The sequence below is a fragment of the Osmia bicornis genome, chromosome 16 (assembly GCF_907164935.1).
Source record: "Osmia bicornis bicornis chromosome 16, iOsmBic2.1, whole genome shotgun sequence".
In the NCBI taxonomy this organism is placed as follows: domain Eukaryota; kingdom Metazoa; phylum Arthropoda; class Insecta; order Hymenoptera; family Megachilidae; genus Osmia; species Osmia bicornis.
This window is the reverse complement of record NC_060231.1, coordinates 5,172,880-5,185,501: the sequence shown is the minus strand read 5'-3', so window position 1 is coordinate 5,185,501 and position 12,622 is coordinate 5,172,880. Positions and strand designations below refer to the sequence as shown.

The 12,622-nt window shown below is 37.9% G+C and overlaps 1 protein-coding gene across 13 annotated transcripts in view; it reads left to right on the top strand.

Annotated features, from left to right (window-relative positions):
• LOC114871553 (polypyrimidine tract-binding protein 2) overlaps positions 1 to 7,348 on the top strand; it is a 248,816-nt gene extending 241,468 nt beyond the window's left edge. For all 13 annotated transcript variants that reach the window (XM_029177614.2, XM_029177602.2, XM_029177600.2 and 10 more), the window contains one exon: positions 529 to 7,348. In XM_029177614.2, the coding sequence (XP_029033447.1) occupies positions 529 to 597 (69 nt within the window). In that variant the 3' untranslated portion in view covers positions 598 to 7,348. The remainder of the gene's footprint in view (positions 1 to 528) is intronic.
• Positions 7,349 to 12,622: the final 5,274 nt, after the last annotated feature.

The following is a 12,622-nucleotide window of genomic DNA, read 5'->3' as shown; positions in this document are numbered from 1 at the left end:
TCCCTAGGTTCATAGGGTGCCCTAGCTTCATCGAGAGCCTAGGTATACAGGATGCCCAGGTATAACAGGGTGCCTAGGTTCATAGGGTACCTAAGTATATGGGTATGCCAGTCCTTGCCTAGTAGTGCCATATACCATGGTAGCCCTTGAGTACAGGAAGTGAAAAAAGACAGGATCCAGATATTACATCCTGGTGTCCTCAAGTTCTTCCATCACATAATCGGATGAAGAGATATTTTCCCCTCCTTCCCATATCCTCTAGTCCCAAGTGTCGCAGTATCCTATCATCAGCTCAACAAGTAGATGCAGCTACCTCCTGCCTAGGTATGGAATACCCACTGTAAAGGTCCTTTTAAAAGGGCTCCTGCATATTCTAGCCCCTGTACATGGCACCAGACCTTGGTAGACTCTACCTCGACCCAGCAATCCACCATCCACCGCATCATACTGGCAAGAACACCCAGGGATCACGTGTTCGCTTCAAGCTTCCACCATAAACTAACAAAATTCTGCTTTTATCTGTTCCAGAAAATGCACAATTACCAGCTGAGCGAGTCCAACCATCTGAGAGTGTCATTCTCCAAGAGCAACATCTAACAAGAGTCACAATCAAACGACCGGCAGTGGTACCACCAGCCCTACGCCCTAGTCCCCTTTTGGTCGCCCGGCTCAGTGTACGACTGATGATCCTACGTATGGGTGCCGTCAGTCGTTGGTCTGTACCAATGATTGTCCACCCTATGGATCGACCACTTGGCTCGAGAACGAAGGAAAATGACCATTTCCTACGATCAAGAAGCATACATGAATCCAGGTTCCTGTCCTCGAGTTTAAACCTCGGGCGGCACGAACTGTGCTGTGCTGTGCTGCTCCCTTTGTGTTGGGTGCAGATCACCGTATTCAATTTCTATTTCTTCGCTTACTCGACAGACCGTCTAGGTTCCACATACATACACACAGTATTCAGGGTCACAAATAACAGACACACGAGCGAACGAAAGAGAAAAAGAATATTTACTTAGGGCTGACAGGAACAGCGGACACCCAGAGGGTCGACGAAAGCGTATGGGCGTCGCACCACCCGCTGCTTTCGAGACACACACACTGGTGCTGGCTTCTTTCGATCAGAGACACAACGGATAGCCAGAGAGAAAGAGAGAGGAGAGACTATTTTACAGGCGTGTGTGACGTGTCTCCCTTTGTTAAGAGGTGATAGAGAGGGGCAAGGAGTATTTCGAAGGGAGAGACTAGGTTAAATGGGTACGAAGAGGCGCTCTTGTACAGAGTTAATCTTTAAAAGTTAAGGTATATTATATATATATATATATATATATATACATACAAATATATATTATATATTTTACGAGCGTGACGCTAGCCGGGCGCAGCGGAATGACGAGCCGCGCGTAATCATACACCCGGCGACCATATACACACAGACATACAGACACACACACTCTCGCGTGAGAGTGACGCGTTAAATGAAATGATTTTTAAATGATATCCGCGGGACCGCGCAGTCAGTCCCCCTATCAGGTCGATCTTTCCCGGATTCGCACACGCGCGTGCGTGTCCGCTAGCTTAAGACGGTCGACGTCGCAACACTGTGTCGAGAACACGAGCGAGGATGAAAGTAGCGCGCGTACCTGGTACCCGGTCAGCGCGTTCTGTCGTCTTCGAGGCTGGCTGGTACCAAGATTAGTCGTTTAAGGCTAATGTCACGGGACCCTTTGCAGCTTTCCGCGAGGTGCTACTCGCGCCCTTTCCCTGACGACCCAAGCCACCTATCCAGGCCAAATGAGACAGCCCCCCGAGAGGATAGTTCAGGGTCAGATGGGAAAGGGCTGTGGACGATTTTCGAAGTATCATCCGCCACGTGTCACAGACGATCTTCTTGCATGATTCTCTGATTTTTTTTTTCTATTTTTTTTTTTTTTTTTCTTTTTTCTATATGCGTACCTTCAGTATTCCCAATGCCGTGGATCGAGACTGATCAAGCCTGGCTTCGCGTTGATTGCTCGACTGGCCACGTGGCGGAGCTGCGCACTGTCGTAGTCGTCGTTGCAGGTGGTATTTTTATAATTTGTATGTTCGACGATAAGTATTAATCACACTGACAGGACACTACGTGACGAACACGCTATACTAATCACACACACACACATATATACACATAACACGTATACACGCAGAGACATTCAGACGCAGGTTTCTTAGCTGATAGGTGCTTAGGATTGTGTAGAGTCTTAATCGTATAAGTAAGGACGAGCAAGTAAAATGGCCAAAGTATCATTTGGCATGAAGGACCGTTGAACATATCGCTAATTAGATTGATGAATACGAGGCGTATCGCGAGTTTGTACGCACGCGTTCAGGATGCTGTGACTAAATTCGGGGCGATTCTGGAGCGCCTGGGACGAGACAAGTTCTTCAGGCTCGTTCAGGTCCGGCTGACGATTAGTTCCTGATCTCCGAGCATTCCTTTCGACAGGCAACAAAAAGAATAATTAAAAGAAAAAAAAAAAAAACGTAAAAGCGCGCCCCGTAGGCGACGTAGAACGAACCGATCAGAAGGAGAGAATCTTCGGTGTGCGGGTCTGTTGTGTTACAGAGAGCGTTCGTTGCAGCGCTGGTGTCGTGTGTAATGTTCTAAGATATTAAAAGAAAAAAGAAAAAAATATACACTAATGATACACACCTAGTAGCCTAAATAGTCCGCAAGAGCGTTAAAATATATTCTCTAGAGGTATTCACAATGGAGGGGCCCATTTTGTTGAGACAAAGCCGAACGACGATGAGTATTCCGGCGTGGATAGGATCAGAGATTGTGTCCTCGTGTCGATAAACGTAGATTTATCAGTAGTGTCGTAGAGTCGTGATAAAAAGTGTACGGTGCTACCATGGGAACGTTGCGACGATGCTGGTCCAGAATCTCTACCCCACCTAACCTGTGTGATCGTCACAGAGGTGTCCAGTGTCGTCGCGACCCTCCTACATGGGACACCGTCGATTTTTGTCTAACCGACGTTCTGTTGGAGTCAATTAAATCTTATTAATATACGTATCGATCGTAGAGAGACGTAGAACGCAAGGAGAACAATGTTTTTCGCGTATGAAGTGGACGTGTTGACTGGGCTGAGTATGTGAGATGGGAGAGCCTGTTGCGTGACCTGTCTGTCAGAGCGTGTGCGTGTATATGACGATGAGGTATGATGGAAAAAACGAGAAAATTACAAAAAAACGTATATATATATAATACATATATATATATATGTATAAAAGCGAGTGCCGGCCCGGGCAGTGTTGTTTGTGCCAAAGTAGGCTAGCCGTTAACTCTAGGGATGGGATGTGTCGAGTTAGAAAGCGAACTGAGATGTTACTTGCTATCGTTCGAACATCGATCATCAACTCCAAACGATCTTTAGGTACACTCGTATGAAACTGGGCTTTTTTTTCATTAAAAGAAACAGTGAAAGAAGGAGTGTACCTCCATTCAACACCTACGGCAACTGATGTTAGGTCCCTCTCCCTACGTTTATCTTTAATGAAAAGAAGTCTATGTTGCACTCGAGTGTACGCTAGATTCTGGTTGATCTTGCTAGATTGATGGCGGTTTGGAGGTGTTTGATGTGGGGTTCGTTGGAACAGCAAGGTTCGACCAAAATCAAGTAGAGACGTAGCGAGTAGCCGGCATGAGCGAAGGGGCCAGTCTTTGCATCTATGATCTGTCTTTCGAATCTCCCATGTAATTTACATTGTTTCATCCGACGACTGCATTTATAGATTCTACGATGCGACGCTGGTGTTGGTTGCGCGTAGAGAACACACACTGGCTGTACACACGAACACACGGGTTTTTGGTTTCTTTGCTTTCTTGTGGCTTCCTCGGAACGGGCTTGGTGGTTCCGGTGTTCAATTCGATTTTGACACACCAGAGGGCGTGTTCTCGTTCTAAAATGAAATTTTATTCATTTCTTATGTCGAGGGGATACATTGTTCCTACACTGATCAGTGAATTGTTAGCAAACAAGATTCTTCAAACTTTTCCAAACCTAACCTAATCTGGTGAAACCTAACCTAATCTGGTGAAACCTAACCTAATCTGGTGAAACCCAACCTAATCTGGAAACTGCCAGAACGAGTTCCATGGTCCCTTCTACGTCAATTTCGCCATTTCGTTGCCTGCGTCCAGCGGACTTCCGTCTTCGACTTTGAATCCTATGTTCTTCAAGTATTATATTATCAGAAACAGGCTCTTTCAATCGTCTCGCGTCTGGTTCGAGTCGCGAGCGCACAAAACAGTTGTCCGCGTCGATTACTTGATTAAAGGAAGCGACAAAGGACCACTCGCACAATAGTATTTCCGGCACAATGTCTTGCAAGCGTACCTGAAAAGCCTGTAAACGTCGATCGAGCGATGGACAGTTTGAACCAGCTGTTTCCATCGTTGATCCTCGCGATTCTACGTTGATTTTAACTTTTCTTTTTTTTAAGAATTTCCGGACACATTCCCGTTCACAAACACACTCACACATTCACGTACATAAAACAGAAGGAATCGTAGGGATTTCAAACTTGTTCAGCTATGAATCTGCTTGCACCAACTGTCGTTGATTCTTCTGGACTTAAACAAGCGATGACAATGATTTCTTCAATTCCTTTCCTGCTTGATTTCGAGGGGAGAGACCTCCGTCAAACCAAGAAAGGGAAACTGTGAATTTCCATTTGAGGGACAGTAGTAAAGCTTTAAGAGACAAAACAATCAATTTGGTAAGTTACTTGTCTATGGGTTGTAGACGTCTACAGGGTGTCCAGAGTGAGTCGCACAATCTCATTTCCTCCACTTTTGTGTTCTTCAGAATTTTTTTTTCCTTTTAAATATTCAACCCTAACAAAGTTTGAATCATATCCTAATAAAGGGTATGTTAATTTTCATTTTAGAATCTTCTTTTGAAGTGGTTTGAAATGGTTTGAAATAGTGGTTTTACATCGGTGAAGATCCAGAGACACCCTGTAGAGGTTTTAGATCGAGTATATCACTAGCTGGGTTGAGGGGGGCCGATGTGAGGGTTGGGATAGCCAGCACTCGCTACATGGTGTCGCAGATATTCAGGCTCCGAAATTTCTCCAGACCAATGAAAAAGCTCCTTGCGAAATTCTAGAAAATGTATCGTTCTAATATATTGTATACAGATATTCGATGCGAATTCCTCATATAGACGACGTATTTTTATATGTGATAGAGACAGAAGGAAAGAACGAGTGACCAATGATGAGATTGTATCGATCGATATCGATTGATGAGAGTTTGAAGATGTTTGAAATGATCCCGGTTCATACACCGTGGATTCTCCTTCCATTTTTCTCTTTTTCTTTTTTACATAGTGGAGGCGATTGAACGTTGGAATTGAGGGTTTGAGGTGAATGTTGGGATTAATTTCTCAGTCTTTCAATGTCAGTATTAAATATTTCTTGATATTATTATTGGATTACAAGATGAATTTAATTACAGAGAATGGTAATAAGAATTTATCAAGTTGGAAAAGTACCATCAAACACCATCAAACCTCAAGCAACAACGATCAGACTCCCCAAGGATAAACGTTAAATTTCATATAAAATTAATCTTCATAAGGTAAATCAAAATTCGATGAAAGAAAATAAAAAATAGCAACAAACCTGTTCGGACCAAGGAAATTCGGGGTCTGGTTCGAGCCACGCAGTAGACGAAGCTTAGCCTACAGAGGTTAATTAGGAATTATAATTAAACAAGAGTCATGTATGTGCACACTTAAAGAAACATTCACTGAAACAACCTCGTACACACACATACACACGTAAACACACTATGTATATCTCGTATATATTTGATATGTCGCATTGTAACACAGATGTGTCCAAAAGTGAGCAGCGGCTGCATCCCAATAATATCTATATTTTATTAATAATTAATAAGTCTAGGATTATCGTCGTTACGGTTCACTCGATGAGCCACAAAAGATTAATCTATATTACAAGTTTATTGTACATTCGGTACTAGGGACACGATGATGAGCTAAAACAGAGGTGTGAAAGCGTTTGAAAGGGGACGAGTGAATGGTGGAATAGTGATATAATATATATCATGGGATCTCGTTCATCGTGTACGGTGTGTTTGCCTAATCGGGGCCTTAGGCGTCGTTCAAAAACCATGATTAAACTGGACCAGCGCTTAATCGTCGATTCTCGTCGCCCCCGGGAGCTAATTAATTAATTAATTAAAAATACAAATAGGGAACGAACGATTTCGACGCTGTTCGATCAAACTTTTTTCCTCCCTGTTAGATATTATGGAGAATTTATGGGAGTGATATACAGGATGAAGTAAATTTGGAAAATAGATGGTTAAAATTTGGCAATTTTTTAATAATAATTTACCATTATTGCTATATTATATAGTAATAATAAAAATAAAAAAGAATATAATTACCCAGATTAAATATTTTTACAATTAGAATTACTCTATAAAAATGATCCATTTTTATTCCCCCTCCTCCTTCAAATGAGAGCTTGGACGCCTGACAAATTTTCCACCCCTACTATAACGTGAATCTACTGTAGACCCACTTTTTTTTTTCAAAAATTTGACTGTCTATTTTCCTATCATCCTGTATAAATATTTGGCAAAGAGATAGGGAAAAGGAGAGGTATACCTTTAACTCGCGACCACCATGGAGCAACCACCCATGGTTTGTTGAATGTTTACCAATTTTCTTTTCCTTTTTAAGTGGACATATCAGCGATCATCGTGTCTAAGACTGTTTGTCTGGTTGGAAAGTATGTACCTTCGTCGTTTCCATTTTGTTTTTCCATTCTTTTAATGGTGTGCCTCAATAGATTGAGCGATCACGCGAGTTATCTTGCCCGCTTCCCATGGGAACCACGTGTTCAGACCATGGGGTAGAGTTGGTATAATAGCGTCGATACATTGCCAAAAACAAAACAAAAAACAAAATGAAGGTTTTTAGGAGGGGAAACGAGAACGAGCCTAATCAGTGCCGACGACCCCAGACAAAATATCAAGATTATTGGAGATAAAGATCGAAATTCGATCTTATGAGACTTTAAGTGAGCGTGTTAAGTCGAGATATAAGAGATTATCTAAGGAATAGCTGTTAAGTGGAGGACACAGAAAAAAATAACAAGATTTAGTGAAATGATTATAAACAAATGAGACACACACGTACGTGGTTTATAGTGAAAGTAATGGAACTAATTTTAATTCAAGATTTTGATAAATTTGATTTTTTGAAATTTGTGAATTTTAGATTATTTATATTAAAAATTTGTAATATAAATTTTATGTCCACAGTGAATACACTAATTATGTGATATCTGAGCTCCAATGATTACAGATCTTAAAATTAATCATTTCTAAAAATATTAAAATTAAATTTTTTTTTTTTTCAAGATTCAATTGCCATTAATTTTGCGATGGACCACGTACACACAAAAGTACAGTCAGAGAGAGAAAACACACACATACAAAAACACACAATCTTAGCGTGTTAGACTCGTGTAGTAGAGCTCCCCTTTCTAATTAAGCCTCCAGATCTTTAACAATTACTAATGTATAGGTAAACGACAATCACTGGACTCTCTGTATCGAGAATCTTCGATCCCTGAGCCGTTTGAAAAGCTATCGAACGAACGATTTATCGATCATCAAATCCCTCGATCTTCCTTTTCTTAACTATCCACATCTACATTCATCCTTTCTCAAACTCGCTTCTGTAATTAAAAAAGGGAGCATTTTATTTCTTTTTCATTACACCACTTTCTCAATCGATTCAATTTTTCCGAAAAATATTGTATTTCTATTTTAAATCCTTCGAGTTTCTTCGACTCTTCCATTCATCCTTCGGTCCTCATTAACACGTTCAACCCAGGATGACCCATTGGTCATTAGTGTCTGTTCTAATTTTAAAATGTGGATTATCTAGAGAGGGAAGGGCCTTAACTCTTCTTTAAAAAGTGGGTAAATTTTTATAGAAATTCGAGGAACTTAAATAGATTGTTATTAGTATAATTGGTAATTGATAAATTAGCAATTGGTAATTTCGGAATTGATAAATTATTAATTGGTAATTTTGTAATTTGTAAATTTGTAATTTAGAAAATATTCATAATATAAATGTTAAACTTTATTAACAATAAAAAATCATGAGTCCTGGGTTGAACATATTAAAGAGGAATGATAATTGTTATTAAAAATTGATTTCGATTGGTTGGAAAGACTGCAAGAGAGAAAACGATCAAGGGAATCACAATTTCGTGGGCCAGGAATTGCGTTGCATGTCACAATCAGCTCGTCTCCGGCAAGACAAATCAATTTTTTCATTTTCTACACGTTTAAGAGAACAGAATCTACTGTCTGAGCGGGCGTGTTTACGATTTAAGCTGTTTCTAGTTAGTTTCGTTTAGGGATTAGTTGTGTGTGTCATACAAAGTACCTCGTACCTCGATATTAGGGACGAGACAGAGACAAGGAGAGGAAACTCGTTTCCAATCAATTGATCGATCAATCGATCGCCGTCGAATCGTGATTAACATGTATAATAGGTAGAAACGATCAAATGATTCAGGTAACAGTCGCTGTATTTTTAAATGATTAGAGCAGGGATCGGCAAACTTCGATTTTCTAAAAGATCACATGATCTCTGTGGATCAGTAAATAAAATTAAAAATATTTTCACAAATTCTTATGGATACAAATTTGAATATTTTATCATCTAAACATTTTCATTATATATTCTTCTGTTTTTCATCGAAGAATGGAGTTTGCTGACCTCTGAATTAGACGAATGATTAATGTCTATTCGCAATTAAGGATAAGGATTTTTGGGTAGAAATTGAAGTGATGAGGAATTTTTTAAACAACTTCCTTCAATGATGATGGTATTTTCTTCTGAATGTTTAAAATTGAAAATTAACAAGTATTTATATTTCAGTGTTCATTTTTAATTAACAATGGTTATTTTGAATTGTCAGTATTGGATAAAAGTGCATTTTGAATAATTGTTTGCTCAGTTTCGCACATAAGTTCCTATAGATTCATATCTTCAATTGTATTTTAAATTTTCAATCAATGATTCAAATTTGTGATTTCAGTATCCTTTTAGTCTCATGCATTTTAATTTATTGGAAATTTTCAATTTTTGAATTTTTTAAAATTGCAATTTTTGAATTTTTGAAAATTGATGTTTCTCAGTGTTTGAAAAATTTTTTTTTAATTCCAATTAAAAAAATTCTCAAATACATTAATAATTCCTGTTTGAAATTCACAAATAGCCCAAGAAAATTATTATTTTCTCCTCGAAGTAATTAAAAAGAGGCTCTAAACGTTAAGTGCTTGAGCCAGAAGGGTTTGCAAAGCTCAACGACAATCATTTCCTATTTCATACTTAGAAATTTTCGAGAAATTTTCTACTTCGAAGCATCGCAAATACTCCAAACAATATCTCGATATTCTTAAACTTTTACAAAAAAAAACTAATTAAATATACAATCAACAGGGTGAAATAGAAGATAGAAATTCGACGACGATCGACGATCATCAGGAAGCATTTAACACGAGGATAAACGCTCTCACATTTCAAGTGTTCGCATTTATACACACACGACACAGAAACACACACAGAGACGCACATACCCATACAAAATTTCGAAATAAACAAAAAAAAAAGAAAAAGAATTCCACAGTATGGGCACGTATCGATCGTTCTTTCGTCACGACACGATTTTTATACCTCGATTATTGAATAAACCACCCTCTACCCTCTGTCACAACCCCCTGCGAAAAGTATTTTCCGAATTATGAAACTCAGAGTACTGGAAGTGGCATTTTTTCTTTAGTATTTCTGTCCCTCGAGCCTCCAGAAATGATCAGATATTTTGTGTAACAAATGGAATGGAAATTGTATTTTGGAGATAGAGGGGTGGACATTTTTTGGTGTTTTAATCCTTGGATGGTAAATTGACGAATTTCAATTCGATATTAAATTTATTTTCCAAATTTTATGCTATTTTTTTAACACTATAATTATATTTTAAATATTTGGAAATTTGGAAGTTTCATTTTTGAAGATTTTCAGAAAAACCCATTGGTCCCTCACACCCACCGTTCGAGGATTAAATATAAAATTGTTAATAATGTTTAAATAATATAATACTACTTCTGGTACTCATTGCCTCAACGTCTTTCACGTATTTTTATTAATACGAACAACCCTTAACGCAACACCCTCTATTTTGATCGAATAGGTTCGTTGACTTCCGGTAGAATATTAAAACTTGTTTGCGTTCACGTCGTCCTACATTCTTACTACTTCGACTTGTTCTTCTTTTTTATTATTATAATTGCTAATACCTACTATGTTTTTTTACAATTACCTACGATGATTATCATCGCTACTATTAATTATCATCCTTTAATCACTGCGTTCGTTCGTTCTTTATTTTCTTTTTTTTTTTATTTTTATCTTAATTATTAATCCTAGCGCTAATTATTCATTTATTACTCTTTAACATTGTCATTGATTATTCCCTAGTTCGTATCCTTCTATTATTTTACTATTTACCTACTACCTACTATCTCCTTTTTTTTTTTTTATTTACCTTTAATTCTAACTCTAATTAAGATCGTATAGCGACGCAAAAGCACGAACACTTTTTGACTCCTTAAATGTTACGGTTCACTGTTTGTCATTCCATTTTAAATAATAAAAATTCTACAGCATTTTAAACCAAAATGATACTAAAATGTTTCAGTTATTTTCGTCTAAAGTTTCATGTAACACGTTATAATTAATCAGTATTTTCCGGGAGTATTTTCATTATACGAATATATTCGTCGACTTCGTTCGCGACGTATATATACGTGAATCATTTAAGGGGTTAAAAGAAACAAATACAAAAAAATTGCACACATGTATACACAAACACACAGACACACAAAGTGTTTCTTTAATTTTGAACGAATGTTAGTTTCTAAGCTCGCTAAAATATTTCTCTTTTTTCCTTTCTCACATCAAAGCTACAGACCTTTTTGTTCTTCTATCATCTATTTTACAATTTCTCTTCTTCTCTGTCTTTCTCTGTCTTTCTTATTCTCTGTCCTCCTCTCTCTCTCTCTCTCTCACTCACACACATACACTCTTGTAATACGTGTATCGTATACCTTTGTACTACTTCTTACTCTTATCACTATTACTCTTACTGTATCGTCTTTGCTACTATATTATCTATCTATCTATTACTGCTAGTAACGCTCTATCATCACCGCCTATACACCCCCAAACCTTTCGTCGACCCTTCAACCCTTCGAAGACGCCCACGATTTTTAAAACCTGCCTTAAAATATATTTAATTATATAAATTACAGAAATTCTTGTTAATTAATATTTAGATGAGTCACTGAGATAGTGAAATATGGTTTAAATTTTAATTTTAAAATGTTTAACAAAGACTAAAAAATGCGTCTTCGAAGTGAAATTCAAATATTTGTCTTTCTTCATCCACTTTTTACATTTTCAATTTAACGCCCTTTGCAACCCTTATTCAGTTCCTTTATTCAGCGGCCTCGAGCAGATATTTTTCTTACGAAACCACCAGCGTTATTGTTTAAGGATCATTTTAAGAGAGTGTCAAACAAGGGATGCAAAGGGTGGCGAGTTCGGCGTCGACGAAACGGAAGGGGGTGAGTTTCATCGTAATTTCTCGCGACTCGCACGCAGTTCGGTGTCTTTATTATTTTATAATTTCCTCCTCGTCCATCCAATGTTCATCGCGATAAATTAATTGTAACACGAACGTACCATATCTAACTAACTATCCTTTATTTTATTTTTCTTTAATTTTATTTTCTCAACACCGTTCTCGCCCTGCATCCGCGAGTCTCACTCGAATCCCTCGTTTCCTTTTCTTCTTTCTTTTATATTTTTTGTATTGTTCTCCTCACGCTTTTCTCGTCTGTAATTGAAGGAAAGTGATAATTGAGTGTCGAAGGAATTAAAAGAGAAACTAGAGAAGAAAGAATAGAAAAACGTAATTGAAAAATAATGATGACGATGATGCACGATGAGATACGATTGCTAGCGAGCGGGTAAAGAACTAATTTACGTATATAAAATATAGCCGATTTGTCAAGAGAAAGCAAAACAAAAAAAAAAAACAATGAATGGAAAGATAAATAAACCTGTCCGTTTTTTGTGTTCTTTCTGTGTATCCAGCTGTACCACCCCTCTTTTCCAAACGAAACCACCATTTTCTTGTACTCTTCATAAGAGGACGCAAGAAATTTCTGTGGAAAATTAGAAAATTTTTCTTTCTATTTTGGAAATTGTTTAGGGAAAATGAAAATTCTTGCGTCCTCTGCACTCTTCGTTTCACTAATTGTTCGCTCTAATTCTTTTTAATTATTATTTTCTTCAAACTCAGAATGTTTGGTAATTAATCATTGATCAAATTGCATTTAAATTTGTCAAAAGGTTTTGTTTAAATTTCAGTTCTCTTTCTCCGTAGAATTCTTTGTGTTTAAAAACGATATTCTGAATTCGTGGAACAGCTTAAAACTGTTTAAAAC